The sequence below is a fragment of the Meriones unguiculatus genome, chromosome 5 (genome assembly GCF_030254825.1).
Source record: "Meriones unguiculatus strain TT.TT164.6M chromosome 5, Bangor_MerUng_6.1, whole genome shotgun sequence".
NCBI classification, from domain to species: Eukaryota; Metazoa; Chordata; class Mammalia; order Rodentia; family Muridae; genus Meriones; species Meriones unguiculatus.
Genome location: NC_083353.1, coordinates 33,752,702 through 33,778,994, shown reverse-complemented (window position 1 = coordinate 33,778,994; position 26,293 = coordinate 33,752,702). Strand labels below are relative to the sequence as shown.

The 26,293-nt window shown below is 39.8% G+C and overlaps 1 protein-coding gene across 1 annotated transcript in view; it reads left to right on the top strand.

Annotated features, from left to right (window-relative positions):
* Positions 1-26,293, top strand: part of Adgrv1 (adhesion G protein-coupled receptor V1) — a 568,841-nt gene that overhangs the window by 79,535 nt on the left and 463,013 nt on the right. The window contains exons 13-25 of the mRNA XM_060383611.1: positions 43-228; positions 1,112-1,292; positions 2,168-2,331; positions 3,370-3,493; positions 4,588-4,854; positions 7,234-7,360; positions 7,974-8,188; positions 9,026-9,757; positions 11,167-11,540; positions 20,396-20,572; positions 21,473-21,653; positions 23,918-24,120; positions 25,510-25,639. Of these exons, the coding sequence (XP_060239594.1) occupies positions 43-228; positions 1,112-1,292; positions 2,168-2,331; positions 3,370-3,493; positions 4,588-4,854; positions 7,234-7,360; positions 7,974-8,188; positions 9,026-9,757; positions 11,167-11,540; positions 20,396-20,572; positions 21,473-21,653; positions 23,918-24,120; positions 25,510-25,639 (3,061 nt within the window). The remainder of the gene's footprint in view (positions 1-42; positions 229-1,111; positions 1,293-2,167; positions 2,332-3,369; positions 3,494-4,587; positions 4,855-7,233; positions 7,361-7,973; positions 8,189-9,025; positions 9,758-11,166; positions 11,541-20,395; positions 20,573-21,472; positions 21,654-23,917; positions 24,121-25,509; positions 25,640-26,293) is intronic.

The window sequence follows — 26,293 nt, the reverse complement described above, 5'->3', positions numbered from 1 at the left end:
AAATGTCATGTGTTTTTTGGTTTGTTTGTTTCTTTGTTTCAGGAAGGAGATGCTGTAGAGCTCCGTATTATTCGATCCAGGGGGTGTCTGGTAAAACAGTTCCTCCGCTACCATGTGGAACCCCGAGAGAGCAGCGAGTTCTATGGAAACACAGGGGTGCTGGAATTCGCACCTGGGGAGAGGGAGGTGGTGGTAACCCTGCTCGCGAGACTGGACGGCACGCCCGAGGTACCGTTCTGAACTCCTCTCCTGTTCTTGTGGATGGTTGACAGTATCAGTATACTGAGAGTAGAAATGCTTTGACAGCAAGACATAAGAAAGAATTAAGTTCCCATATTTGGAAAAATGTAAGGAGAAGCTTAAAAACCTGAATACGATTCATTCAACTTACCAGAGTATATTCTTGTCCTAAAACAAGAAATAGAAAATAACGTGAGACTTTGACTATGTGGTCAGTTTTCTCAATTTATGGTAAGTTTTACTTTATGTGGTCTATATCAACTGAACTCTTTTTTGTTTTGTCTTGTTTTTTTGAGACAGGGTTTCTCTTTGTCACTCTGTCTGTCCTTTGCTAGCTTTGTAGGCCGCGTTAGCCTCGAACTCACAGAGCCCCGCCTCTGCTTCCTCGAGTGCTAGGATTACAGGAGTGCACCACCGTACCCCTGAACTCTTACTGGAATGGTCTTGAACTAAAGCGCTGCTATGAAATTATGTTTTAGAAAGAAATTAATTCGTTCCATATTAGGAGAATCAGATTTACTTCTAATACGTTAATACTGCAATAACATGCAGCTTTCAAATTAATTTAATTTTTTAAACTCTTTGTCATTTAAATAAATAATAGATTGTCAGTGAAAAGGCCCCGAATTCTTACTGGTTAGAATGGTGTCATCTTTTTCCTTTCCATATAATGTATATTTTTATCTCCTATCTTTCAGTTCATGGGCAGATATTTTTAAAAAGTAGGGATAATATCAATTCTTTTGTCTTTTCAGTGCGAGGCATGTTCCTGAGGAGTTGAACATATTAGCACTGTCAGTCCCATACACATTTTACTTGCAGTGAAAGCATCAACTGACAACTTTTTCTAATTTGTAATTTTTCCTTGTAGCTGGATGAACACTACTGGGTGGTCCTTAGCCGCCACGGTGAACGGGAAAGCAGGCTGGGCAGTGCTACCATTGTCAACATAACCATCCTAAAAAACGACGATCCTCACGGGATTATAGAATTTGTCTCTGATGGTTTGACCATATCAGTAAAAGAAAGCAAAGGAGAGGATGTCTATAGTGGTAAATTACTCCGCTATCTTTTATTTCTGTCCACTGAAGAGAATGTTAATCTCTTTTCAGCTTAAATTTTAAAAATTGTTTTTACTTGTGTGTGTATTTGTGTGCACCTGTGTGAATTTATGTGCACCACATGTGCGCAGGTGCCCACAGAGGCCAAAAGCTTCTGGATCCCCTGGAAATGGCATCAGTGGTGGTGAGCCACGTGATTGGGTGCTCTGCCTGGGAGGGCAGTAAGTGCTCTTAACCACTGGCCCAGCTCTCTGCCTCCTTAATTCATTTGTGAGCAAATAGTGTTAGTTTTCCATTCTGCCTCGGAAATGACGTGCAACTTAGAAACTTACCTTTTAAAACTCATATTTAGGCTTGCTGGTTTCATTTCTTACATAGCATTGTGGTGATGCTGAAGACTCCACTTCCAGTGCGACTTAAGCTAAGATGGTATAAACAGAGACACTTGAGTGGGAATCAAGTCAGTCAGAAGGCGAGGACACCACAGCTAAGAGTTACTGCTGAGAAACTATTGCAGTGTCAAGAGATGAGAATTCTTCTCTTTTTAAACCAGTGTCTGGTAGTGAAATAACTTTACCTACCAAGTACAAATCAACCTTTCAGCAAATGCCTTTGGTGGATCTGCATGTAGGACCTTATACTAGCTGTACATACTGATTGAAATCCCGTTCCTATGCCAGATGATTCTCAATACTGAGCAGGACACACCACACACACACACACACACACACACACACACACACACACCAACCTTGGAATATATGCTAAGCAGGTATTGATGACGAGGAGTTTTTAGTTATGTCTACTTCAGAAGTTTCCTTGCTTGTTTTAAATTTCAACCTATTGTTTACCTGTGTATTTTTCAGCTGTTTATGGTGTAATACGAACTCAAGGCAACTTTGGTAATGTTAGTGTGTCATGGGTAGTTAGTCCAGACTTTACGCAAGATGTCTTTCCTGTGCAAGGAACTGTTTTATTTGGAGACCAAGAATCTTTTAAAAATATCACAGTTTACTCTGTTGCAGATGAGGTAAGTGCTGCTGTTACAGCCTTTCACATGCTGTTGTAATTGCTGACTCATCCTGTTTTTGTGTTACTTGCTTGGTTTATCTTTTGTGATACCGGAGGTCAAACACTTTCTGTGTCGTGCAAGCATTCTGCATTTATAGCTTCTTCATTCCTTTTTTACTAAATAACTTAATATTTGGTGACAGATTTTTTCGGTGACACTGTATGACAGAGGGGTTCAGTGTGACTTACGGAATATAAATAAAACAAGATATCAATGCTATTTAGGAGTCCCTTGAAAACATTTATATTTTAAAACTCTTATAATTGATAGCGGTCAGTCACTCATCATATATGACTATCAGGGATTCCGGGTTGTGGGAGACATTTAGCAACTAGTCTGCTTTTGGCATTTTGAAGGCGAGCCATCTTCTGGGTATCTCACGGCGTGCTTTAGCATCAGGACACAAAGCACAGTTGTCGTGAGCTAACAGGAAAGTTAAAGAGCTTCACTGAGATTGGGAGCGGACCTTTCCCAGGCAAAGCTGGGAAGCTTTCCCCTTTCCCTGAGACTGACCCCAACAGACAGAAGGATCCTTCTCTGTGAGGTGAGAAGACTAGCTCATCACACAAACATTGTGAAAGAGAAATATTGTCCACCTGGGGATTTAAGAGTCAGAGAAATGGAAATCTCATCTTTTGAGGACACCGAAGGGTTTTAATTGTTACATTATTTTTCTTACAGTAACTTGGTTACCATTTTCTTGTAGAAATATAAGCTCTGTGGGATAGCCATCTTTTCTTTTACTTAAGTCAAAACGTGTATTTCTCTTATACTTTGTCGCTGGACACAATAAGGTGGCTGCCTGGAAGAACAATGTTGAAATGATTTTAGGGCAGTCTGAGTTTTATGGGAATACTTTTACAGAGCTTTTGTCTTGGACATGAACATGAATATTAGCAGTAATAATTGAGCTGTCAGGAAAACAAATAACAGACATGCATAATGTAATTACATGTATGATTCACTTGACTTAAAGTATGTACCATTTTGGTAAAGATTCCAGAGGAGATGGAGGAATTCACCATTTTCCTACTTAATGCCACTGGGGGCGCTCAGACAGGAAACGGAACAACTGCCTCCCTGAGGATTCTAAGGAACGATGACCCCATTTATTTTGCAGGTGGTATTGCTATCTTGTTTGAGTGGGTTTACCTCCTTATTAAATAGTATATATGTTTTAAGACATTTTATTTAATTTTATGTGTATGTATGTTTTGCCAGCATGCATATATGTGTAATGCGTGTATGCCTAGTGCCTGTGGAAATTGTAAGAGGACAATGTTTCTCTGCAGCTGGACTTAGGATGGCTATGAGCTGTCATGTGGGCCTTGCAAATCAAATCTGGGTCCTCTGCAAGAGCAGCGAATACTCTGAGCCACTGAGCCATCTCTCTAGCCCCAGCACATATATTTAAGAAGGATTATTAAGTGAACTTTTTTGTAGTATAATCAGTGTTGATTAAATATAATTTCGTGATTCATTTGATCATTGATGTTCAGTGTTTAAGCATTTACAAAATGAAAATAAGAGAGGTCATTTGGCCAGCTTTGCTTCTTCCTGTTAATCCCCTAACACAGCCTTTGCTTTGGGTAGACAAGAGGAACTCGCTTCCCCAGTCACCTCCTGAGTCGGGTGGATTGGGGGCTTGCTGTTCTTCCTGAGGGTGTCCACTTGTTGCACTAGCTGATGTGTAATGGACATACTAATTAAGAATCCTCCATTTTCTCGCCTTTTACTGCTTTCTTTACAACTGCAAAAGCCCCGGAGGCATCTTTTAGTTTTGTTTATAAGACTTAATCAGATTTTTAATTCTCTGAAAGCTCTTTTTTATAAGATGTATATAGTGAAATTGTTGATATAGTAGCATCTTGGGCCTCTTGGATTCTATTTATGCTTAGCCTTCAGGTAATATGTAGTTAATGAATTCATCTTATCTCTTTTCTAATTGGTATGTCAAAATGAAAAAAGAGATTTCTATTCAAGGAGCGTACCTTTAACATGAGGCTTATTAAACTGACAGTGTAGTTGGCAGACACAGGGTACTGTGGACATTAGGCAAGCAGGGCACTGACTGGAGGCAGTCCTTGTATCAGAGAGCAGCAGAGTAAACAGTGCAGGCTTTCTTGTTGATGGCAGGGAGAATTGAGAGTGATCTGAAAAATACCCGGCTGGGCTGGAATAGGCTTACGTCTTTCTGTTCTGTGTGTATTCCAGAGCCTCGTGTTGTGAGGGTCCAGGAGGGCGAGAGTGCCAACTTCACAGTTCTCAGGAATGGATCTGTTGACATGGCTTGCACTGTTCAATATGCCACCCTGGACGGAAAGGCTTCAGGAGGCAAGGGAGACTTTGTTCCTGTGGAGAAAGGAGAAACCCTTGTATTTGAGGTTGGAAGCAGAGAGCACAGTGTATCTGTGTATGTCAATGCCGATGGAATCCCAGAAACAGAGGAGCTCTTTTATATAATCCTTTTCAATTCAACAGGTAAGTAAGAACAGCCCTGGCTGACCTGTGGTTGTCCAGATTGACCTGGACTGTAATCTAGGAGATTACAGCTGCTCACAAGGAGAGCTGCGAGCCCTGCTCTTTCCTGACTGGAAGAAGGTGGTCCTTGATCCCGCATGTGCGGTACAGATTAGATTACAATGTGATAAAACTCTGGGATGTTGGCTCATGGTTTCAGGAGTATTTGCCTACAGCTTTTTAGCTACATTGTCTCTATGCCTGAAATGAAGCCAAACGTCGAAATCAGAAACATAACATTAGTGCAAACTGTCACCTCTGTCACCATTCACATATCTTTAGTTCTCCTAATAGGCCATTTGTAGCAAAATTACCCTTGCTGGAATTATGCATTTCATTTAATAGTTCTTCTAATCTTTTCAGGCTGAAGTATTTCCATAATCTTTATTTGACTTTTGTGATCTCAGGAAAATCACAAGCTTAAATATCTCTCATTTGAGTTTGCCTGACAGATGAATATATATATATAGTGTCACAAGTATTTTATCTTTGGTTATAACACAAGAGTAATTTTGTGTTTTTAATCTGTCCTTGTCAGGATTTTGGTTTATCTTCATTTTATTTGTTTTGGAACAATTAAGGTGATGATCTACAAGTTTACTTTTTATGGTAATCCATGAAACTTTGTAGCTAGTTAACTTGAAGTTATGTAGGTGTCTCATTACTCTAGTGGGAAATAGTAAGATCTGGAGAGGGCAGGAACTCCACAAGGAGAGCAACAGAACCAGAAAATTTGAACACAGGGGTCTTCCCAGAGACTCATACTCCAACCAAGTACCATGCATGGAGATAACCTAGAACCCCTGCACAGATGTAGTCCATGGCAGTCCAGTGTTCATGTGGCTTCCATAGTAATGGGAAGAGGGACTGCCTCTGACATAATCTGATTAGCCTGCTCTTTGATCACCTCCCCCTGAGAGGGAAGCAACCTTACCAGGCCACAGAGGATGACAATGCAGCCACTCCTGATGAGATCTGATAGACTAAGATCAGAAGGAAGGAGAGGGGGACCTCCCCTATCAGTGAACTTGGGGAAAGGCAGGCATGAAGAAGGGGGAGGGAAGATGGGCTTGGGAGGGGAGGAGGGAAGGGCCTATGGGGAGATACAAAGTGAATAAAATGTAATTAATAAAAGTTAAAAAAATCTTTTAAAATTTCACTGATATTTATTGGAATATAATCATAATTGCTATTTAATGATGTTTACCATCTTATTTTTTTATAGTTACCTTCACAGAAATTTGGTTAGTGGTAATCTATTCAGCACAACTCCTTTGCCTTTTGACACATCCTTATTAATCAAGCATCTCTCCACTTCCTGTCATAACAAACTGTTCCAAGCTCATTCTTGCCACCATCCTGAAATTAGCCAGTTCTTTTGGAAACCTTGCTTTTAAGAACATAATTCAATAAATAGGATCTGGCCACTGGGTATGGTTATTGCTAGTGAGATTTTGTTATTTCTAGTGCCTTTTTAAATAAAATTTTATTTTTTATATTAATTACAGTTTATTCACTTTGTATCCCAGCTACAGTCCCTTTCCTCATTCCCTCCCAATCACACCCTCCCTCCCTCATCTCCTCCCAGCCCCCTCTCCAAGTCCATGGATAGGGGAGGTCCTCCTCTCCTTCCATTTAACCCTAGCTGATGAAGTCTCATCCAGACTGGCTGCATTGTCTTCCTCTGTGGCCTGGCAAGGCTGCTCCCCCCAGGGGGAGGTGATTAAAGAGCCAGCCACTGAGTGCTTGTCAGAGACAGTCCCTTTCTCCACATCCCCTCCAGCATGTGTTTGTCCCTTGAGTTTTTGATCTCAGCCATTCTGATGGGTGTAAGGTGAAATCTCAGAGTCGTTTTGATTTATATTTCCCTGATGACTAAGGTTGTTGAGCATTTTTGTGCCTTTTCATGTGCATGGACTAGGAGTATGTATGGACACACATGAATCTTTTGTGTGTGTGCTCACCCATACAAACACATGTGGAGGCCAGAGGGCATTGTTAGGAGCCATTCTCACACATCCTGTTCATGTTTTGTGAGGTAGCCTCTCTCACCGAACTTTATTCTTGCTGTTTCAGCTATGTTGGCGGGACAAGCCCTTTGGATTCAATAGCCTCCAGTCTTCTCCTAACTAGGGTTACAGATGATCCTGGCTCTTACTCAGGTGCTGGGGTCTGAATGCAGAATATCATACAGCCCTTTACCCGATGAGCCAGCTCTTTAGCTTTTTTTAGTTGTAGTTTTATATTAAGTTTAAATATATGAAATGATTACATGTTAAATTTTTTTCTTAAAAGGTAGCTTCTTTGAAAAGTACTTTGACTTCTCTGTGTTCAATGTAGGTGACACAGTAGTGTGTGAGTACGGAGAAGCTACAGTCATAATTGAAGCCAATGACGACACAAATGGTGTTTTTTCTCTGGAGCCCATAGACAAAGCAGTTGAAGAAGGAAAGACAAACACATTTTGGTAAGTTTATTTGGAAAAGGAAAGCTAAAACTGGATACAGCAAAATAAGATCATTAAGCACAAGAAAGTTGAAACACTGTTAATCTGTGCAGATAAAAATTTAAATGGTATTAAGGAATGATAACTTTGCATATACTCTGCTATAATATCTTTCATTAGAAAATTAGCCATAAGAATCATGTATCTGCACAACAGAACTTAGTCTCTCTGCCCTTCCATTTCTATGTTCTAACTTCTCAAGACTGGACGACTTTAGCTAGTCAGGTGTCAGGAAAAGTCTTCATGGAACTTGTAACTTGTTACTTCTTACACCTAGTGTTTTTCCTTTTGAAAAATCTTGTCAGTTATTATCAACCCCCCGCTTTTCACTATAGCTTAGAATTTGCCATTCTGATTGGCGTTGAAGACAGGATTCTATGATTTTTTTTTTTAATTTTGTGTGACATTTTTGCTACACTGTCTTTTCTTTCCTTGTTTGCTCAGTTGGGACCAGGTGGCAAATTTGGAGATAAATATAAAATGTATACTTTCAAGAGCACCCAGAATGCTTTGGTTACAGATATAGTCACCAAATACATGTTTCATGAAATATATTTGTTCTGCTTTCATGTAGGATTTTGCGGCACCGGGGACACTTTGGCAATGTTTCTGTGGCTTGGCAGCTGTTCCAGAATGCTTCTCTTCAGCCTGGGCAAGAATTCTATGAAACATCGGGGACTGTTAACTTCACAGATGGAGAGGGAGCAAAACCAGTAATTCTCCATGCTTTCCCAGACAGAATTCCTGAATTCAATGAGTTTTACATTCTAAAGCTTATAAGTGTTTCAGGTGTGGTATTTTCCATCGCTTATGTTACCACTAAAATTTCAGAGTTTATTCTTAAATAGAATCTCTTGCAGAATCTAGTTGATGGTGAAGTAAGTGTATTATTATGTGTCTAATTTTAATGTCAAAGCACCTTTCTTGGTAGATGCTTTTTGTTTGTTTGTTTGTTTTGTTTTGTTTGTGCAGTGTCAGGAATCAAACCCTAAGCCTGTGTCCATCAGTATGTGCTCTGTCATTGAGCTACAGCCCCAGCCCTTTCTGTTTACCGTTTTGAGACAATGTACAGGTTGGCTGGGAAATACTATCCGGACAGTTCTCTGATGTTTTACCACCAATGACTGTTGAAATGAAGTCTCACTGTATAACTCAGGCTGGCCTTAAACTCTGGATTCTATTTCCTACATCTCCAGAGTGCTGTGGTTTTAGGCACGTGACACTGTATCTGACTTAGTTCTTCTTGTGTATGCATTGGTCTTAGTCACAGAATCTGGGACTTTGTGCTAATTATGTGCTCTACCATTGACATAAACTATTATTTTTCATGTTTATTTTATGGTCTTGGGAAGGTTCATTTTTATAGATGGAGGCTTCCTCTATCTCACTGTTTTTCATTTTTAGCATAGAAATTGGGGTGTGTATATGTGACTGAGTATTAATATGATATGCCAATGGATGTTATTTGACAACATTGCCTTTAAAAATGTGGTAAAATGATTCCATTATTTACTGATATTGACTAAATTATTTAACTAGAAATTTGTCTGTAAAACATATTGCTTCTTTTCTTAGACTAAAATGTATTTAATTTCTAGCTTTTGACTCTAAATTTTCTTATTACAGGTCCTGGAGGCCAGCTAGCAGAAAGCAATCTCCAGGTGACAGTCATGATTCCATTCAACGATGATCCATTTGGAATTTTCATCTTAGACCCAGAGTGTCTGGACAGAGAAGTGGCCGAAGATGTCCTCTCAGAAGACGATATGTCTTACATTACCAACTTTACCATTTTGAGAAAACAGGGTGTTTTTGGTGAGGTATGGGTTGGCTGGGAAGTACTGTCCAGAGAGTTCACTGCTGGCTTACCACCAATGATCGACTTTTTGCTGGTGGGAGTTTTTCCGAGCACTGTGCATTTGCAGCCACATATGCGACATCACCACAGTGGAACAGATGTCCTGTACTTCAGTGGACTGGAGGGTGCATTTGGGACTGTTGACCCAAAGTACCAGCCCTTCAGGAATAACACGATTGCCAACTTCACATTTTCAGCATGGGTAATGCCTAATGCCAACACAAATGGCTTTCTCATAGCGAAGGATGATGGCAATGGAAGCATCTACTATGGAGTAAAAATTCAAACAAATGAATCCCATGTGGCCCTTTCTCTTCATTATAAAACTTTTGGATCAAATGTTACATATATTGCCAAGACCACAGTCATGAAATATTTAGAAGAAGGAGTTTGGCTTCATGTTTTAATTATCCTAGATGATGGCATAATTGAATTCTATCTTGATGGAAATGCAATGCCCAAAGGCATCAAGAGTCTGAAAGGAGAAGCCATTGCTGATGGTGAGCGTCAGCTTCATAACTAGCACATGATATTGGAAAGACCCTCAAATAGTCGATGAAAAAAATGAATTTTAAAAGAGCTAGCAAATAATTTGAAACATGAGTTTATGTTTTTATTTAACAAAGCCATGTATCTAGCAAGATCAAGATCAAGTTATGTGTACTGTTCCAGAAATGAAGGGTGCAATGGCTTTAGCTTGGGGGAATGAGAAACAGGTCCTAGGCGAGAGATGTGCAAGCAGATGACTACACAACTTTGCAGGAAGAAAGGGGACAGTGAGAGTACCACTTGTTTCTAGGTAGTGGTCAGGGGGGAACTGTTTCTGCACAGCAAAGGTCTGGAACTGAGAAGCAGCTCACTGTATCTGGGAAACTACGTTAGTGTGAAGTGAAGGGTAATGCTCATGAGACAGAGGAGCGATCGGGGTAAGATATTAACTGTGATGACAGCCCCTCTATTGCCAGTGGGTCAATCGATGAATTCAGTGGCTTGCTTTGAAGAGATAAAGAGATAAAAAGATAAAGAGATCTTTGTTGGCCTTTAGTCAAATCACATGCCCTGTTAGAGTAACTCACTGTGACTGTACTCACTTGGGAGGCTGAGACAGGAGGGTCATGAGGGGCAGGCCAACCTGGGCTATGTAGTAAGTTGCTGGCCAGAAACAATAATGAGATCTTGTCACAAAACATTGAAAACCCATATCAAAAACAAACCAGCTAAACTATTAATTGACAAAATCCTAAAAAAGACCGTGGAGGTATGGGCACATATAACTGGGCTGTGTGTTGCTCCTGTTTTCACAAATTCTTCCTGCTTGAACATAGTGGTTCTGAGACTACTTTTGTTTTTGCATTCAGTTACCTTTCAGACATAATGATGTATTTGGCTTGTAGAAACAACCACTCCCCAGGAATCAACACTTTAGGTAACCCCAGACGAATTTTTAACATGTAGAGATTTTAAGTTCTCTATGAGTAGTGATTTGTAGTTTAAAATTGGAACAGACTAACCCATTCCATAGTTAGATCAGAAAATAATGTTAAAGTGTCATAGGACACATGTCTACTCAATTAAATACACAGTACACAAATATACATAGGTAGATACATGCATGCGTTTATATTTCTGTCCACAAATGAGTTTTACAGACTGATGTAAATTACTTTTAAAGGCATCATTTAATTTTAAGGGTAGATACTACAGTGTAAGATCACAGATAGCAGTAATTATTATGCAGGTTCTTTTTTTGTCATAATAGAAGATGATATTTATTTGATCACTTTTTTGTTATGTAAAAATTTTACTTTAACATATATTTCATTAAAATTGTCTTTCTTTCCAAATCACAGATATAGCTTATGATAGGAGATAGTGGCTGTTGTTGCTCTAAACGCATGTCTGATTTCAGGTCCTGGGATGCTGAGAATTGGGGCAGGCATGAACGGCAGCGACAGATTCGCAGGTCGGATGCAGGATGTGAGGGCTTATGAGCGGAAGCTGACTACGGAAGAGATCTATGAACTGCATGCTATGCCTGCAAGGAGCGATTTACACCCCATCTCTGGATATCTGCAGTTCAGACAAGGAGAGACTAACAAGTCATTCATCGTCTCTGCAAGAGATGACAATGAAGAGGAAGGAGAGGAATTATTCCTGCTTAAACTGGTCTCTGTGTATGGAGGGGCTCAGATTTCTGAGGAAAATACTACAGCTAGACTAAGAATACAGAAAAGTGACAATGCCAATGGCCTGTTTGGCTTCACTGGAGCTTGTATACCAGAGGTGAGAGGGAGCTTGGAGAATGTCACAGTGAGACATCCTTGTAGGTGGATCTGTCTGGGGTTGAACTAGCTTTTGTATGTGGTAGCCATGTCTGCACATTCAAATCTCAGCCCCTGTTCCTGGGACGTTACAATTTACATTGCCTGATTGAGATGAGAGAAACAGTAACAAAAGAACAAATAACTCTTAGCAATTAGCCTAAAAGTTAATCACTATAAAGAATGAGTAATTATGTGCCACATATAATTTGGCTAATGTTTTGGGTACCATATATTTATATAAAATGATTCATATTGAAAGCCTGTGTGAATAATTAAAAATGAAACTTTACTTCAATATGCTTTCTTTTATCTAACAGGAAACATTTTAAAATAGATTCTCCCAACTTGGTTGTAATTGTTTCTTACCGCTTTCTTGGCTGGCTTAATTTATTAGCCTATTGTACAGTCCTTATCAGTTCTTCCTAAGTTTTCAAAGATGCACGATCGTCTCAGTTTCCCGATTAGTAATATGAGATCTCATGAAACCACTTTACAGGTGTTCTGTGTGACAGCAAAAGTTCTGTGTCCATAGAAGGCTGCCAAGAAACAGGAGAGCCTTTGGCGCTGCAACCAGATGCCAGCAGGTCTGGGTGAACCTATATGTGAACTGAATGATTTGAAAATTGGATGAGTAGAGCTTGAGAAAATTATCTGTCACTGGACTCGTTGTAGCTGAAGTTGGAACACCCAGATCTCTGGAATTTTATGTAGCACCCTTAGTTTATGTGGCAAACACAAGACTAAAGGTTGTCAGGTGTTTTGTTTTTTTTTTTAATTTATTTACTTTACTGTTGTAAGCGACTATAATATTTACTATTATTAATATTTACTATTAATATTTATCTTCTGATAATGCTTGCTGTTATTCCTAAACCACCTTATACCCAAATCACCACACAGAGACTGGGTTTATTTAGTTAACCTAGAACACAATGCTGGGCAATAGTTACTCTCTCCTAAACCTCCATGTCCTCCCTCATAGTTTCCTAACATTTAGATTTCCCATAATAATATGGGCTTTTCCTCGCCTTTTCTCCTCCCACTCATTTCCTGCCCTCTGGCTCCTCCCTTTGCACCACATTGTGGCTAGTTGTTTTATTTTGGCCTGTTTACACACAGTTGAGACAGGTTGCTCAGAGTAAGTATTACAATGCAATATCTGGATTGAAACCAGAGGGGGGTGGGGAGAAATCAGCATTCGAATGAACAAGGGTAAGGTGTATACATTTCAAAAGAACATTGTACCAACACATTACATCCCCATCAAAACTTCCCCTCCCTACTCTCCTCCCAGTCCATCCCTCAGACCTGTCCCATCATTCTTCTCTCACTTTCTCCTCAGAGAAGGGGAGGCTTCCCATGGATATCAACCCTCCTTGGCATACCAAGATGAAGTAAGAGTAGGTGCATCTTCTCCTGTTGAGGCCAACAAGGCTGTTCAGTTAGGGGAAAGGGATCCAGAGCAGCAGCGTCAGAGACAGCCTCTGCTTCAGTTGTTAGGAGTTCCACATTCATTACATATATGCCTAGGTCTGTCAGGACTGTCCCAATCATGCTCTTTGGGACATGAGCCCGGAGGGACCCAGGTTAGTTGATTGTGTAGGTTTTCCTGTGATGTCCTTGACCTCTCTGGTTCTTTCAGTCCTTTGTCCCCCTTTTCCACAAGATTTCCCATGATCCCTCTAATGTTTGGCTGTGAGCCTCTGAATCTGTTTCAGTCAGTTTCTGAGTGAAGCATCTCAGAGGAGAGTTATGCTAAGCTCCTGTCTACAAGTATAGCAGAATATGATTAAGAGTGTCAGGGTTGTCTATCCCTCATAGGGTGGGTCTCAAGTTGGGCCAGTTAATGGTTAGTCATTCCCTCAATTTGTGCTCCATCTTTATCTGTGTGCACCTTGTACACAAGGCAAATTTTGGGTCAAAATTTTTGTGCATGGGTTGGTGTTCCTATTCCTCCATTGGAAGTCTTGCCTGGTTACATGAGGTGGCCATTTCAGGTCCCATATCTTCTGTTGCTAGGAATATTAGCTAAGGTCTCCCTCACAGATTCCTGGGAGTTTCTGTTTTCCTAGGTATCTGTCTCAACCCATAGTATACCCCTCACCAATTTCTCTCTCCTCAGTCCTTCCTGCAGTTGATTCCTCCTGTTTCCTATGCCACCCTTCTTCTACCCAACTCCCTTCCTCCATCCACTTCTGATGTCTTATTTTATTTTCCCTGCTGAGTGAGATTCAAACATCTTCCCTTAGCCCTCCTTGTTACTTAGCTTCTTGAGGTCTGTGGATTGTAGCATGGTTATCCTAAACTTTATGACTAATATTCACTTGAAAGTGCGTACATATCATGTATGTTTTTCTGGGTCTGGGTTACCTCAGGATGATATTTTCTGATAATTCATTTCCCCACAAATTTCATAATATTCTTCCTTTTAATAGCTAAGTAGTATTCCATTGTGTAAATGTACCACAATTTCTTTAACCATTATTCATTTAAGGCACATCTAGGTTGTTTCCCATTTCTGGCTATTACAAACAAAGCTGCTATGAACATAGTTGAGCAAATGTCCTTGTTGTATGGTGGAGCATCTTTTGGATATATGCCCATGAGTGGTATAGTTGGGTCTTGAGGTAGAACTATTCTCAATTTTCTGAGAAATTGCCAAATTGATTTCCAAAATAATTGTACAATGGAGGAGGGTTCCCTTCTCCACATCTACTCCAGCAAATGTTGTCATTTGAGGTTTTTTGTTTGTTTGTTTGTTTTTTAATCTTAGCCATTCTGATGGGTGTGAGGTGAAATCTCAGGATTACCTCACTGAGAATGATTGTTTCTGGCTCCATCCATTTACTTAAAATTTTCATAATTTTGCCTTGATTAATAGCCAAGTAATTGTCCATTGTGTAAATGTGACATGTGGTCGTTGTCCATTCCTCAGCTGACAGATATCTATGCTCACTCCATTTCTTGGTTATGGTGAACACAGTAGCAGTTAACATAGATGAGCAAGTATCTCTATAGATAGAGAGTCCTTTTGGTATATGCCCAAGACTGATATAGCTGGTATGGTAGATCTACTTCTAGACTCTTAAAGAATGAGAGTGTTGGGCTATAGAATGTTTATTACTAGCCCTACAATTAGCGTGGCAGTATTATCCAACTTGCTATCACAAATAATAAGAGATAGATAACTGTTTGATTTTATGATTGCCTTATTTACCTTAGGCTGGGCAGATATTCCTACCTATGCTTTCTAAATAACCTCACTGTCCATCTCCCAGCCCCCATCCAATGTCATCTGCTTTAACCATCCTCATTTGGTCTATCTTTTACACATAATCTCATGATACTTGCTTGTATTCTTCATCTGGGCCTTTTCATACCATTATTGGAGTCCTTCCTTCCAGCCCACATGGTTTCTTTACCTAACCCATCGTGGCATCCTCCTTCCTCCTCTCTTCCGGACCTTCTGTTTCCAGTGATTCTCTAGAACTTGAAGCCTGGGAACCTTAGCCATGCCTACCCCATTCTGCCCTGCCCAGGTGTGGGCTGTTTAATCAACCAATCAGGTATGTTTTAAGCAGGTTTAGAATTCTCTGCTTAGCTCTGTATCTCATTTTTTAATTGGATTATTTGGTTTGTTGGTGTTTAATTTCTTGAGTTTTTTATATATTCTGGATATTAGCCCTTTGTCAGAGGTAGGATTGGTAAAGATCTTTTTCCAATGTATAGACTGCCCTTTTGTTCTATTGATAAGGTCCTTTGCTTTACAAAAGCTTTTCACTTTCAAGAAGTCCAGTTTATTAATTGTAGATCTAACAGCCTGAGTTCTTGGTGTTCTGTTCAGGAAGTGTCCTCCTGTGCCAATGAGTTCAAGGCTCTTATCCACTTTCTCCTCTAGCAGATTTAGTATGTCTAGTTTTATGTTGAAGTCTTTGATCCACTTGGACTTGAGTTTTGTGCAGGGTGATGAATATGGATCTTTCGAATTTTTCTACATGTAGACATCCGGTTAGACCAGCACCATTTGTTGAAGTTGCTCACAGTGGCTTTGAAGAGTGCAGTGGATCTATTCACTGGCCTAAATATTTCTGTCAAGACTTTAAAGTCAGTTTAGATGACTATGATAATTAGGTGAAACCTTTAGATACATATTTTCTATCTCTTGATATATTCCTGTGTCAGTAATTAGACTCTGTAGTTCAGAACTTTTCCAAATGTGTCAGAAATGTCAGACCCTGTTATGAGACATCCTGCTTCAGGGATCAGACATCAGGCTGCGGGAGGGCCAAAGTGTAAACATGAGTTGAAAGTCTCTGTCGATGATGTCCACCCAAACAGAAGAGCTGGAATACTCGATACAATGTGTTCATCCCCAAACTTCAGTAATGAACCTTTTCTCAGTATTGCTTAATCTTTTTTGACTGAAGTATTTAAAACAATAAGACCTCAAAGGATGCCATTTCTTTTATAATACTTGTGAATAGTATATTTTTATAGTCAAGCATCTCAGGTGATTTGTTTTTATGGACTCCTGACACAGGAATCTTTTACTGAAAATTTGTAAGATATGCTTTGCTGAATTTAGTACAAGCCATTACATTTTTTAATGTAGACTTCACACATAGCATGTATTTAAGCATACTTGTGTCAGGAGGTTGTAGGGTTAGGTTTTTCAAAGGCCTACTTCATTTAAGCTTCTTAAACACCTGTGCCTCCCTTCCTATATGCCTCAACCTTTGGTAGGAGATTAGTAGGGAAAGGGTCTGTACACCCTTTTAATTTCTTCCTACTGATAAGGGTCAATGTGTGTTTTTGGGATTTACTGATCTCAGTCATCAGGACACTAGCAGTCTAGTCCAATAACAAGGCAACAGCAGAAACACCCATCAGCAGCAGTGGAATGGTTCAGTCGGAGCAACTAGACTCTGCCCAAATGTCATGAGGAAGTGGCAAAACTCCACCAAAACACCACGAACAGTTCTCTAGAACATTTCTCTCTGTGAAGTCCAGCAAAGGATTCAAACCGTTGCAAAGCATAACAATGCAAAAGCATAGACATGCAGAAAACACTGTCTGTCTGTGGCCTTACATTTAACCCTTCTCAGAATCCACACAAGGATGTTTTCAAGCTCACAAAACTCACACAATTCTGATTAAGTCTTTGGATCTATTTACTTCCTGCCCTTTGCTGAAAGGAAGGGTTGAATATTTACATATCCAAATTAATGGCTTATTACCTTAGTTGTACAAAAAAATCATTCTCATTAAAGTTTGGTGATACCAAGGAAGATCCCATGCCCAGGAGGCCAACACAAATAGAACTCCGTGTGTGTGTGTGTGTGTGTGTGTGTGTGTTGTTTGTTTGTGTTATTGCTGTTGTTTTGTTTCAGTTTAGTATTTTTAAATGATTTATTTAATTTTATTTTATGTGCATTAGTGTGAAGGTGTCTTAACCCATGGAGCTGGGGCTACAGACAGTTGTGAGCTGCCATGTGGGTGCTGGGAATTGAACCTAGGTTCTTTCTTAACCCCTGAGCCATCTCTCCAGCCCCAGTTAAATATTTTTGTCAAAGAGAGAAAGAACATGATGTTGGGTGGAGGGTAGAATCTGGGAAAAGATGGGGGAGGGGAAATATGATCAAAATATATTGTAATGATTTCTCAAATAATAAATAAAAACATAAAATTTGGATGAGAAATTGGAGCAAATCAATTGCCATCATGTTGGAAGTTGAGATACACAAGAATCCTGCTTTTTTGTATAGATTTCTTCTTTATAAAGTGAGACATTTTCACATAGCATTTCTATCACAATACATGGGTGTCTATATATTAAGAGAGGAAATACTTGTATTCAGTAAAGTATTACTAGAATCTAGTAATGGTTTTTCAATTTCCATCCAAGTCCAGGAATCACTATGCTATGTTTAAGAAGGGTCTGGAAAGAGTTGAGCATACAGGGAAGCAGCCTCTGACTCTGGACCACATTCTTGCCATCACACATTTGCTCAGGTACATCCTGCCAGTGTGCAGATGCCAAGCAGAGCCCTTGGAGGAAATCAAATGGGAAGCCATACCATGCATTTATCTCTTGACTTCCAAATTTGTGAGCTCAATCCTGGCCTCTCTAGAATTGGAGATTCATTCCATGGCTGTCAATTTGAAGCATCTCTTGATGTTTTAATAGCCAATTAAATCAGTATGTATTTACAACTTATCTGTAATTATTACAAAAAATGTTATTGTAAAATGTTATAAATGTTATTATAAAAAATATGTTTGACAAACTGATAAAAAAAAAAAGAACCTGCTTGAAATGTCAGCAGTTGCTGAAAGCAGGATACTTCTACTGCTCTTTTCAGAGGGGCCTGAGAAGGACAAAGAGGCAGAGGTATAAACAGCTTATTGGACTGTTGTAAATAATTATTAATATTTACTAATGGTTTATCTTCTGGTTATGCTGCTGTTAATCCTCAGCAGCTGTATAACCAAATCACCACACAGAGACTGGGTTTTTAGTTAACCTAGAAAACGATGCTGGGCAATATTTACTCCCTCCTAAACCTCCAAGCCCTCAGTTTCCTAACATTTAGATTTCCCACATTATACTTGCTTTTTGTGAAATTTTAGGTCTGGTTCATGCTCCATGTCCTCCAAGCTCTCTCCTCCAGCTCTGCTCTCCTCAATCTCCTCTTGCCCCTCTCCTCCCACTCATCTCCTGCCTTCTCGCTCATCCCTTCTTTCCTGTCCTCTGGCTCCTCCCATTGCACAACATTGTATCTAGTTGCTTTATTTTGTCCTGTTTACGCAAGAGTTGAGACAGGATGCTTATAATGAGTATCACAATGCAATATCCAGATTGAAACCAGAAAGTTGGGGGTGGGGAAATCAGCATTTGAGTTAACAAGGGTAAGGCCTATACATTTTAAAAGAACATTTTACCAACATTGGACAATTCGTTATGTGGCGTGAAGTGCGAAAGGATGCATACTCTTGAGCAATGCTAGTGATGTAGCTGGATGACTAGGCAGTTAGAAGAATCAAGATGACAAGAAGCAAGGATGTCTGAGGAAGAGCGATGTGAATAAACCCTGGAAATCAGAGCTAAGTCTGAGAAGGACTATTTCAACTGATTCTCAACAATCAGGGAGCCATCATGAGACTTCTTTGCTTATGATGTGCCACCTTGGTGCTGGCATTAGCAACGGCATGATGGGAGCTATACAGGAAAAAGACAGCTCATCTACAAACTGTGGATGTATCTCCGCCTATAAGCCAATCAGCAGAGGCCGACATCCAGCACTTTCCGGTGGACCAGTTAGTGGCTGATCTCCCCCACAGAGCAGCAGTTCCTTCTTTGGGGAATTGATATAGCTAACAGATTTACCTTCCTAGGACCTCTTGCCAGCACCAACACCTAGAGGATTAATAGGTGCCTGTTTTGACCAGTTGGTAACATGTATCATGTGTCTGACAGTGGGGACACAGCCCTAGGAATGACTGGACGTTTTTAGGGAACATCTCCTGTAGAGTTGGGCTGCTCTGAGAGGGTTTCCAGGAAAAATTCGACTGCTAGAAGATACACTGAAGACCTCCCTGAACTCTTACCTGGTTGCTTCATTTGCACCTCATGGCCAGCAAAGAACTGCTGTGCTGACCTCTCCTCCTCCCCCGTGTGTTCGCTCATGCTGACATCAGAGCAACTTGAGTTCCTGCTGCTCCTTGGAATTCAGGGATTGCTGGAGAAGGTCCTGGCCGATCTCTGTGCTTACAGAATCTTCCCACTGTTACTTACCAGTAGACCTGGTCCACATCAGTTTTCCTTAGCCCTAATGGTAGCACTCAGTGAATCTTAAACCATGGCAGATACTTGCCTGTCTATTCAGTGGCAGTTTTTTTTTTTTCCCATGAATTATGTTTCCAAATGTAAAAACAAAGTCAGACTGAGACCCTTTGAAAAGGATGCAGATCTATTTAAGTCTTGCTCCATATGGTTTTGAATCATTGTCTTAAGTTGTTTACTTCAAATATTACCTTTTCTAAAACTATGCACGGATATGTGTATGATTTTGAAGTGTGTATAACAAAAGCACTAAAAAGATACCAAATACAACAAAAATGTCCTCTTTATTCTGTTTTCTCTACATAAAGCATTTATTTCCCCTTATTTAGTATTTGTTTGTTTGTTTATTTTAGTAATTAGGCCCATACTGTGTAGCCCAGGCTGGCCTGGAATTCACAGGAGTCTTAATCTTCTGTCTTCATTTCTTAAGTGCTGGGACTATACCGCATGTACCTAGACAGTTCTAAAGTATTTGCCTTTGTGTTGTTTATCAATCCCAAATGAGTCCACCCAATACACTGTCTCAGTGCTTTTATGCCCACTCCTCGAATGTTCTTGATGATATGTCCAGCCTTATACCGTTCATGCTGCTTTCCTGGTCTGTCTGCACTTCATATTTTGTTATATAATGAGACTGTTGCCTTCTTTGGACTTCCTTTATTCCACAGAAGGGTTGTGCATTGTTTTTGGGAAAAAAAAATCTTTTGTATCCATCATGCCTGGCCCTGTGTCTAACAGGCAGGAGCTCCCAGTGAATGAGCTGCTTACATAGTAAAGAGGTTACCATTGGTTTTGCTTTGTACGTAATAGGCATGGCAGGAGACAATGCTCTCAGATACACTGCAAACGTTGAGGTCCCCATGCTGCTGAGAGACACGGAAAGTCACTGAACTAAGTATCACTCATGAAAACCAATTTCATCACTGATATCAATGGCCACGAACTTAAAGATCATTTACGATCAATTACAGATTACAGAGGAGGGGTCCACCATTTCCTGTGTCATAGAGCGCACCAGGGGAGCGCTGGACTATGTCCATGTTTTCTACATGATCTCACAGATCGAGTCAGAAGGCATCAATTACCTCGTTGATGACTTTGCCAATGCCAGTGGCACTATCACCTTCCTGCCTTGGCAGAGATCTGAGGTAAGCTCCGCTGCCTGGGTTTCTTCGGGTGCTTCCCAGAAACTGTTTCATCTTCTGTTTAGTTATTTACTGATTAACATTTTGTCTGTGTTTAAACATTTTAAACTGTATGTGAAATTAGGTGTATCTATTGTTTTATAACACAGAAAAGAGTTTTCCTTTTCTGTAAGAGGAAAGTTAAGAATTTTGAATGTTAGTTTCACAAATTCTTTAATGCTGATACAATAATATTTATATAAATTGATGATATATCTCCTAGATTTGTATTGTTGCATATTTTATTTATCTGTTTTTGAAACGTATTGGCCTTGGTCTTGTCATCCTCCTGCCTCAGCCTCCTGAGTTCTGATGTTACAGATGCATATTGAAATCCCTGAATGTTTATATTGCTATCAAGGTACTTTACATTGTGGAGTTTACAGACAGCAGCCTTTTGTTCATAGTTTGATATCATAGGATACCCAAGGGCAGGATGCCTTCAGACTCGATGTCTGGGAGAGGCTCGTTCTCTGCCCCACACCTGCAGTACCAGCTCACTGTGTCATCTGGTAGAAAGAGTAAATGAGCTTCCCATGGCCTCCTTCATAAAGACAGTTATCTCATTCATTAATTCTCCGTTAAGACCCAGCTCCTTCCAAAGGCTCCATTCCTAATACCATTACCTTGGAAGCAAGATATTAACATGAATTTTTGGGGTAACACAGTTTATTAAAGTAAATATTATTAAGGAATTAATATTATCAGATCTCTTATTTATATATGACCACAAAGGTGTATATGTGTAAATGTGTAAGTTTGTGTAGAAATTAGTGATATTTAATGGCAGTTTCAATCATATGTATAATTGAATGGGCTGTTTTTCTCAAGTGGTGATTACTACTGTGCTTTTGCATTAAACAGGTGCTGAATCTATACGTTCTTGATGAGGACATCCCTGAGCTAAATGAATATTTTCGGGTGACATTGGTGTCTGCAGTTCCAGGAGATGGAAAACTTGGTTCAACTCCCATCAGTGGTGCCAGCATAGATCCTGAGAAGGAAACCACAGACATCACCATCAAAGCCAGTGACCACCCTTATGGTAAACCACTATCTGAGGCAATGAGTGTTCTCTCTTCTCTTGCTGTCCTTGGTGTTTTCAAGAACTTCTTAAAAGTGAATCTGAGCTAGAACTCCTAAGGCCTCTTCAAGTGCTAATGTCTTTGTTGCTATTTTATAGGACATTGTTTATGAAAGTACTTTTGTACAGTTATCAAAAGTCATTTAATTAAAATATTTATGTTGGTGTGTTAATATTGAAGTAATTGAAAACTTTAAAATAATACTTTGTATGCCTGAAAGAAGGGTATCTTTGAGTGTCTGGGTGGGTAACTGGGCATGTCTCTTCTGTGTTTAGAGGCACATTTTAAGGGAAGTGGTGCACATTCTTCAGCGCACCATCAGTATGGCTGGATATCAATTTCAGAATTCCAGAAACTTGCCAAATATGAGCAAATGTTTGGAAATACTTTGAGTTTTGCTGTAGTGAGGTTATTTATTTCCTGTGTTTTCCTAAATTTAGTTAGCTTTCTTGGGTTGTACTTTTCCTTCTAGAATCTTCTGTAAGGCTGGATTTGTGGGATGGTACTGTTGAAATATATTTTTGTCATTTAATATCTTGTTTTATCCTTCTATGATAACTGAGAGTTTTGCTGGATATAGTAGCCTGGGCTGACATCTGTGTACTCTGAGAGTCTGCATGATATCCATCCAGGCCCTTCTGGCTTTCATAGTCTCTGTTGAGAAGTCAGGTGTAATTCTGATGGGTTTGCCATTATACATTCCTTGGCCTTTTTCCCTTGCAGCTTTTAGTAGTTTTTCTTTGTTCTGTATGCTTACTGTTTTGATTATTACAAATTTTTACATTCCCTTAGTGTTTCTCTTGTTGATTGTTCAGTTGTATTAGGTAAATTGCTTTGAATACAGACAAGGGAAATATTAACACTTTAATGTTTGACATTATGAATGCTTAAACACATTCTCAGTGTGGTTTACATTCCTAAAAGTCACAGGAAACTTCCTGTTCGTCTGGCTCTTCCAGTGTTCTTGCCCCCTGTTCTACAGTGATTCTGAACCTTAGGTTCAGGGTTTGTGTTATAGATGTATTATTTGGAACAATTCTGTGTTGTTGATTGGTTGTAGTTTCTATAAAAGTCTCTATTTGTCAGGTGTGGTGGCACATATCTATAATCCCAGCACTCAGGGAGGCTGAGGTAGGTAGATCTCTGTGAGTTCAAGCCCAGCCTGGTCTACAAAGCAAGTCCAGGACATCCAAGGCTACACAGAGAAACCCTATATCACAAAAAAAAAAAAATCTCTGTCTATTGCATAGAGCAGTTAACTCCCTGAGGGGCAAGGACCACATTTACATATAGTATAAGGACACATATTTAGAATGTAGTTAGGGATTGTGCTAGTTTAGTAAAGTGGTGGTTGTAGGTTCGCCTCCAAGATCTACGTTACTAGCAGTGGGTATTGGCTGGGTTCACAGTACCAGACATAATTCCTTTTTTGCTGACAGGGTCTTAAGTTCAAGCAGAGGGCTTTTGGGTACTGTCAGGGCATGGGTGCTGCTCCTGCACCCTTAGGAGTGCTGTGCCATGGTGACTGTTGTTGTGGTTCATAGGTGTCAAAGCTGGGTAGCATTATTGTTTACGTCCCTCTTACACCCTTAGTATTTCACATTACAAAGGCTTAAAAACAATTATGGCTGTAGCTTTTGGCATTTTTAGAAGACATGATTACACATCTTACTCACCAACATGACTGCTTGAACGTGAGCTGCACAGGATGGTGCCAACAGACATGCCTAACAGAGACACTGAACAGACGTGCCTAACAGAGACACTGAACAGACGTGCCTAACAGAGACACTGAACTCTCATGAAGCCCCAGCCCTGCACAAAGAACTACAGGCAACCAAGGAGTGCTGAGTGGGAGACACAGTCCACCCTGAGGGAAGAGCACACAGATTGGTTACTGAATACCAGAGAGTCAGCTCTGAAAAGCTTTACATACACTTAACACATAAAGACTAAGCAGGTTGTATTTAAGAAGATATATTTTATATAACAACAATTAATGAAGAGGCTACAAATTTGAAAGACAGCAAGGAAGGTTATATGGGGGAGAAAGGGCAAAATGATGTAATTATACTATAATCTCAAAAATAAAAAAAATAATTTTAAAGTTATAAGAAAAATATTCTGCATCAAAAGTATGTTAATTAACTCATTGTTAAAATCTTTTCTATGACCGTACAAGACTGCTTCAGCTGGCTAAGAGCCCTTTGTCTTTCTCTGCTAGGCTTGCTGCAGTTCTCCACAGGGTCACCTCCTCAGCCTGGAGACGCGATGATTCTGCCTAGCAGGAGTGTGCCACACATCACAGTGCAGGAAGAGGAGGGGGAGATCCGTTTACTGGTCATCCGTGCACAAGGACTCCTTGGCAGGGTGACTGTGGAATACAGAACAGTGTCCTTGACAGCATTCAATCCAGGGGACTACCAGGTAGATAACACTAAGACTTTTGAATGTTTTGTTTCTATTTTATGTGTTTGGGAGTTTCTTTAAATTTTTAAACTATTATCATTTATTACAATTTATTCAATTTATACCCCGGCTGTGGCCCCTTCCCTCATCTCCTCTCAGTCCCACCCTCCCTCTCCCTTCTTCCCCTACACCCCTCTCCTAGTCCACTGATAGGGGAGGAGAGCTTCCCCTTCCTCCTCCCTCAGGGGAAGGTAATCTAAGAGCCAGCCACTAAGTTCAGTCAGAGACAGTCCCTGCTCCCCTTACTAGGGACCCCCTTGGAGACCGAGTCTGTGGGCTACATGGTGTTTGTGTGCACCAGGTGTATGTCATCCCCATTGAGACCAGAGGAGAGCCTTGGATCCCGGAAACCAGAGTTATAGAGAGTTGAGAGCCAACCTGTGGATGTTCAGGAAGAACAAGGGCTCTTAGCCACTGAGCCCTTTCTTCAGCCCATCACCACACCTTTTGAAGCTGCATTTGTACCTCTGCTTTTGCACACAGTCCTAACAGAGGGCTGGAAGTGTCTTGCATTGTACAATGAATCTATCAATCAAGAAAATAAGCACTGGTTATTTCATGACCCTTTAAATGTGTGTGAGTTGACAGTTTATTGCACTAGAATATGGCACTTGGATAGCTACTCTACCATATGCTGTACTGATCCTTAGGTGTCCCTGTGTAGTTGTTATAATATGGTTTGTTACACTGGTTGGATACATGTAAAAACAGGATTCTTCATTATTCAAAATCTCTAAGAAGGTCCACAAGATAAAGAGAAAATTACAAAGATATTATGTGTACATGTGTTTTTTTCAATTTTATCAATTTTTTTCATCAAAGGAGCAGCAATATGACACTTTAATATGGTACTAAGGATTTAGAAATTGACAGAGCCATTTTTTTTCTTGATCTGTACATGTGTGATGGTACAGACACAGCTTTCTTAACCTTAATTTATCTATATATTATTGATGTATTTGTTCATTGAGCAGGGTCACTCTGGGGATGAATGCCAACACTTCTTATTTTCTTTCTCCATTTTTTTTTTGATGAATAAGAAATGAGAAAACAGAAGTCTACCTACTTTATTCAACTGAAAAATAAGTATTTGTTAGAGCTTGGGAGGAATCTATTTGATAGAGCATTTGACTGTCATATGCAAAATCTTGCATTCAATTTCCAGCATCTCAAAAAATAATAATAAATGTCTGTGTGTTTAGAATTTACATCTCCATATTTACTTATATGTGTTTACTTTTCCCATTTCAGAATTAGTAACAATTTGCATATAGTAAACATTTTCATTTTGCAATTTTATTCACAGAGAAATTGTAATATGATGGATAAATCTCATTTGTGTTTCAGAGTATTACTGGCACAGTAGAATTTCAATCAGGAGAGAGATATAAATATATTTTTGTCAACATCACTGATAATTCCATCCCTGAACTGGAAAAATCTTTTAAAGTTGAGTTGTTTAACGCGGATGGAGGAGGTAAGATTGGTTACACATAAATATCAAGTATTTGCTTGTCTGCCAACCATGTGGCCACCAGATAGTGCCGATTCAAAGATTCCTTTGAATTACTTAGACTGCAGTTGTGCACATTCACAACCCTAGACACCAGGATATTTTCCTTCATTTGGAAATTTCTTACTGGTTCTATTAGAGCTTATTCCTAGTTCTGAGAGTCAGAAAACTGATTAGCAAAGGTCTTTGCAGTTAAAACTCAATGCACGGCCACACTTTCTCTGGTAACATGAAGCTGTTCGTGGTAGTTATTCCACGTGGTTGAGCTACATCTTGTGTTCTTGCAGAGGAATTAATGTGTTCCTCAGGTAGGCTGCTTAGGCTGTGACATACGTGCTGGGGCACTGCACTGCCTCTGACTGGTACAAGAAAGGCGGTGTTTTCATTTCCTCCCACTGCAAAGCCGGACATTATCTTTTTATTGTCAACATCTGCATTATTTAATGAAGAAATCATAGTATAGAAAGCTTTGAAACTAAAAATGTAGGTCGGCCCTTTTTATAACAATTGTCTTGGTTTTATATGAGTAAGTAAGCAAAATTCTGCTTTTCCATGCCTCTAACCTAGGTGAAGACAATGGGAACCAAGCCAGTGCTTGGGAGCAGAGGACAGATCCAT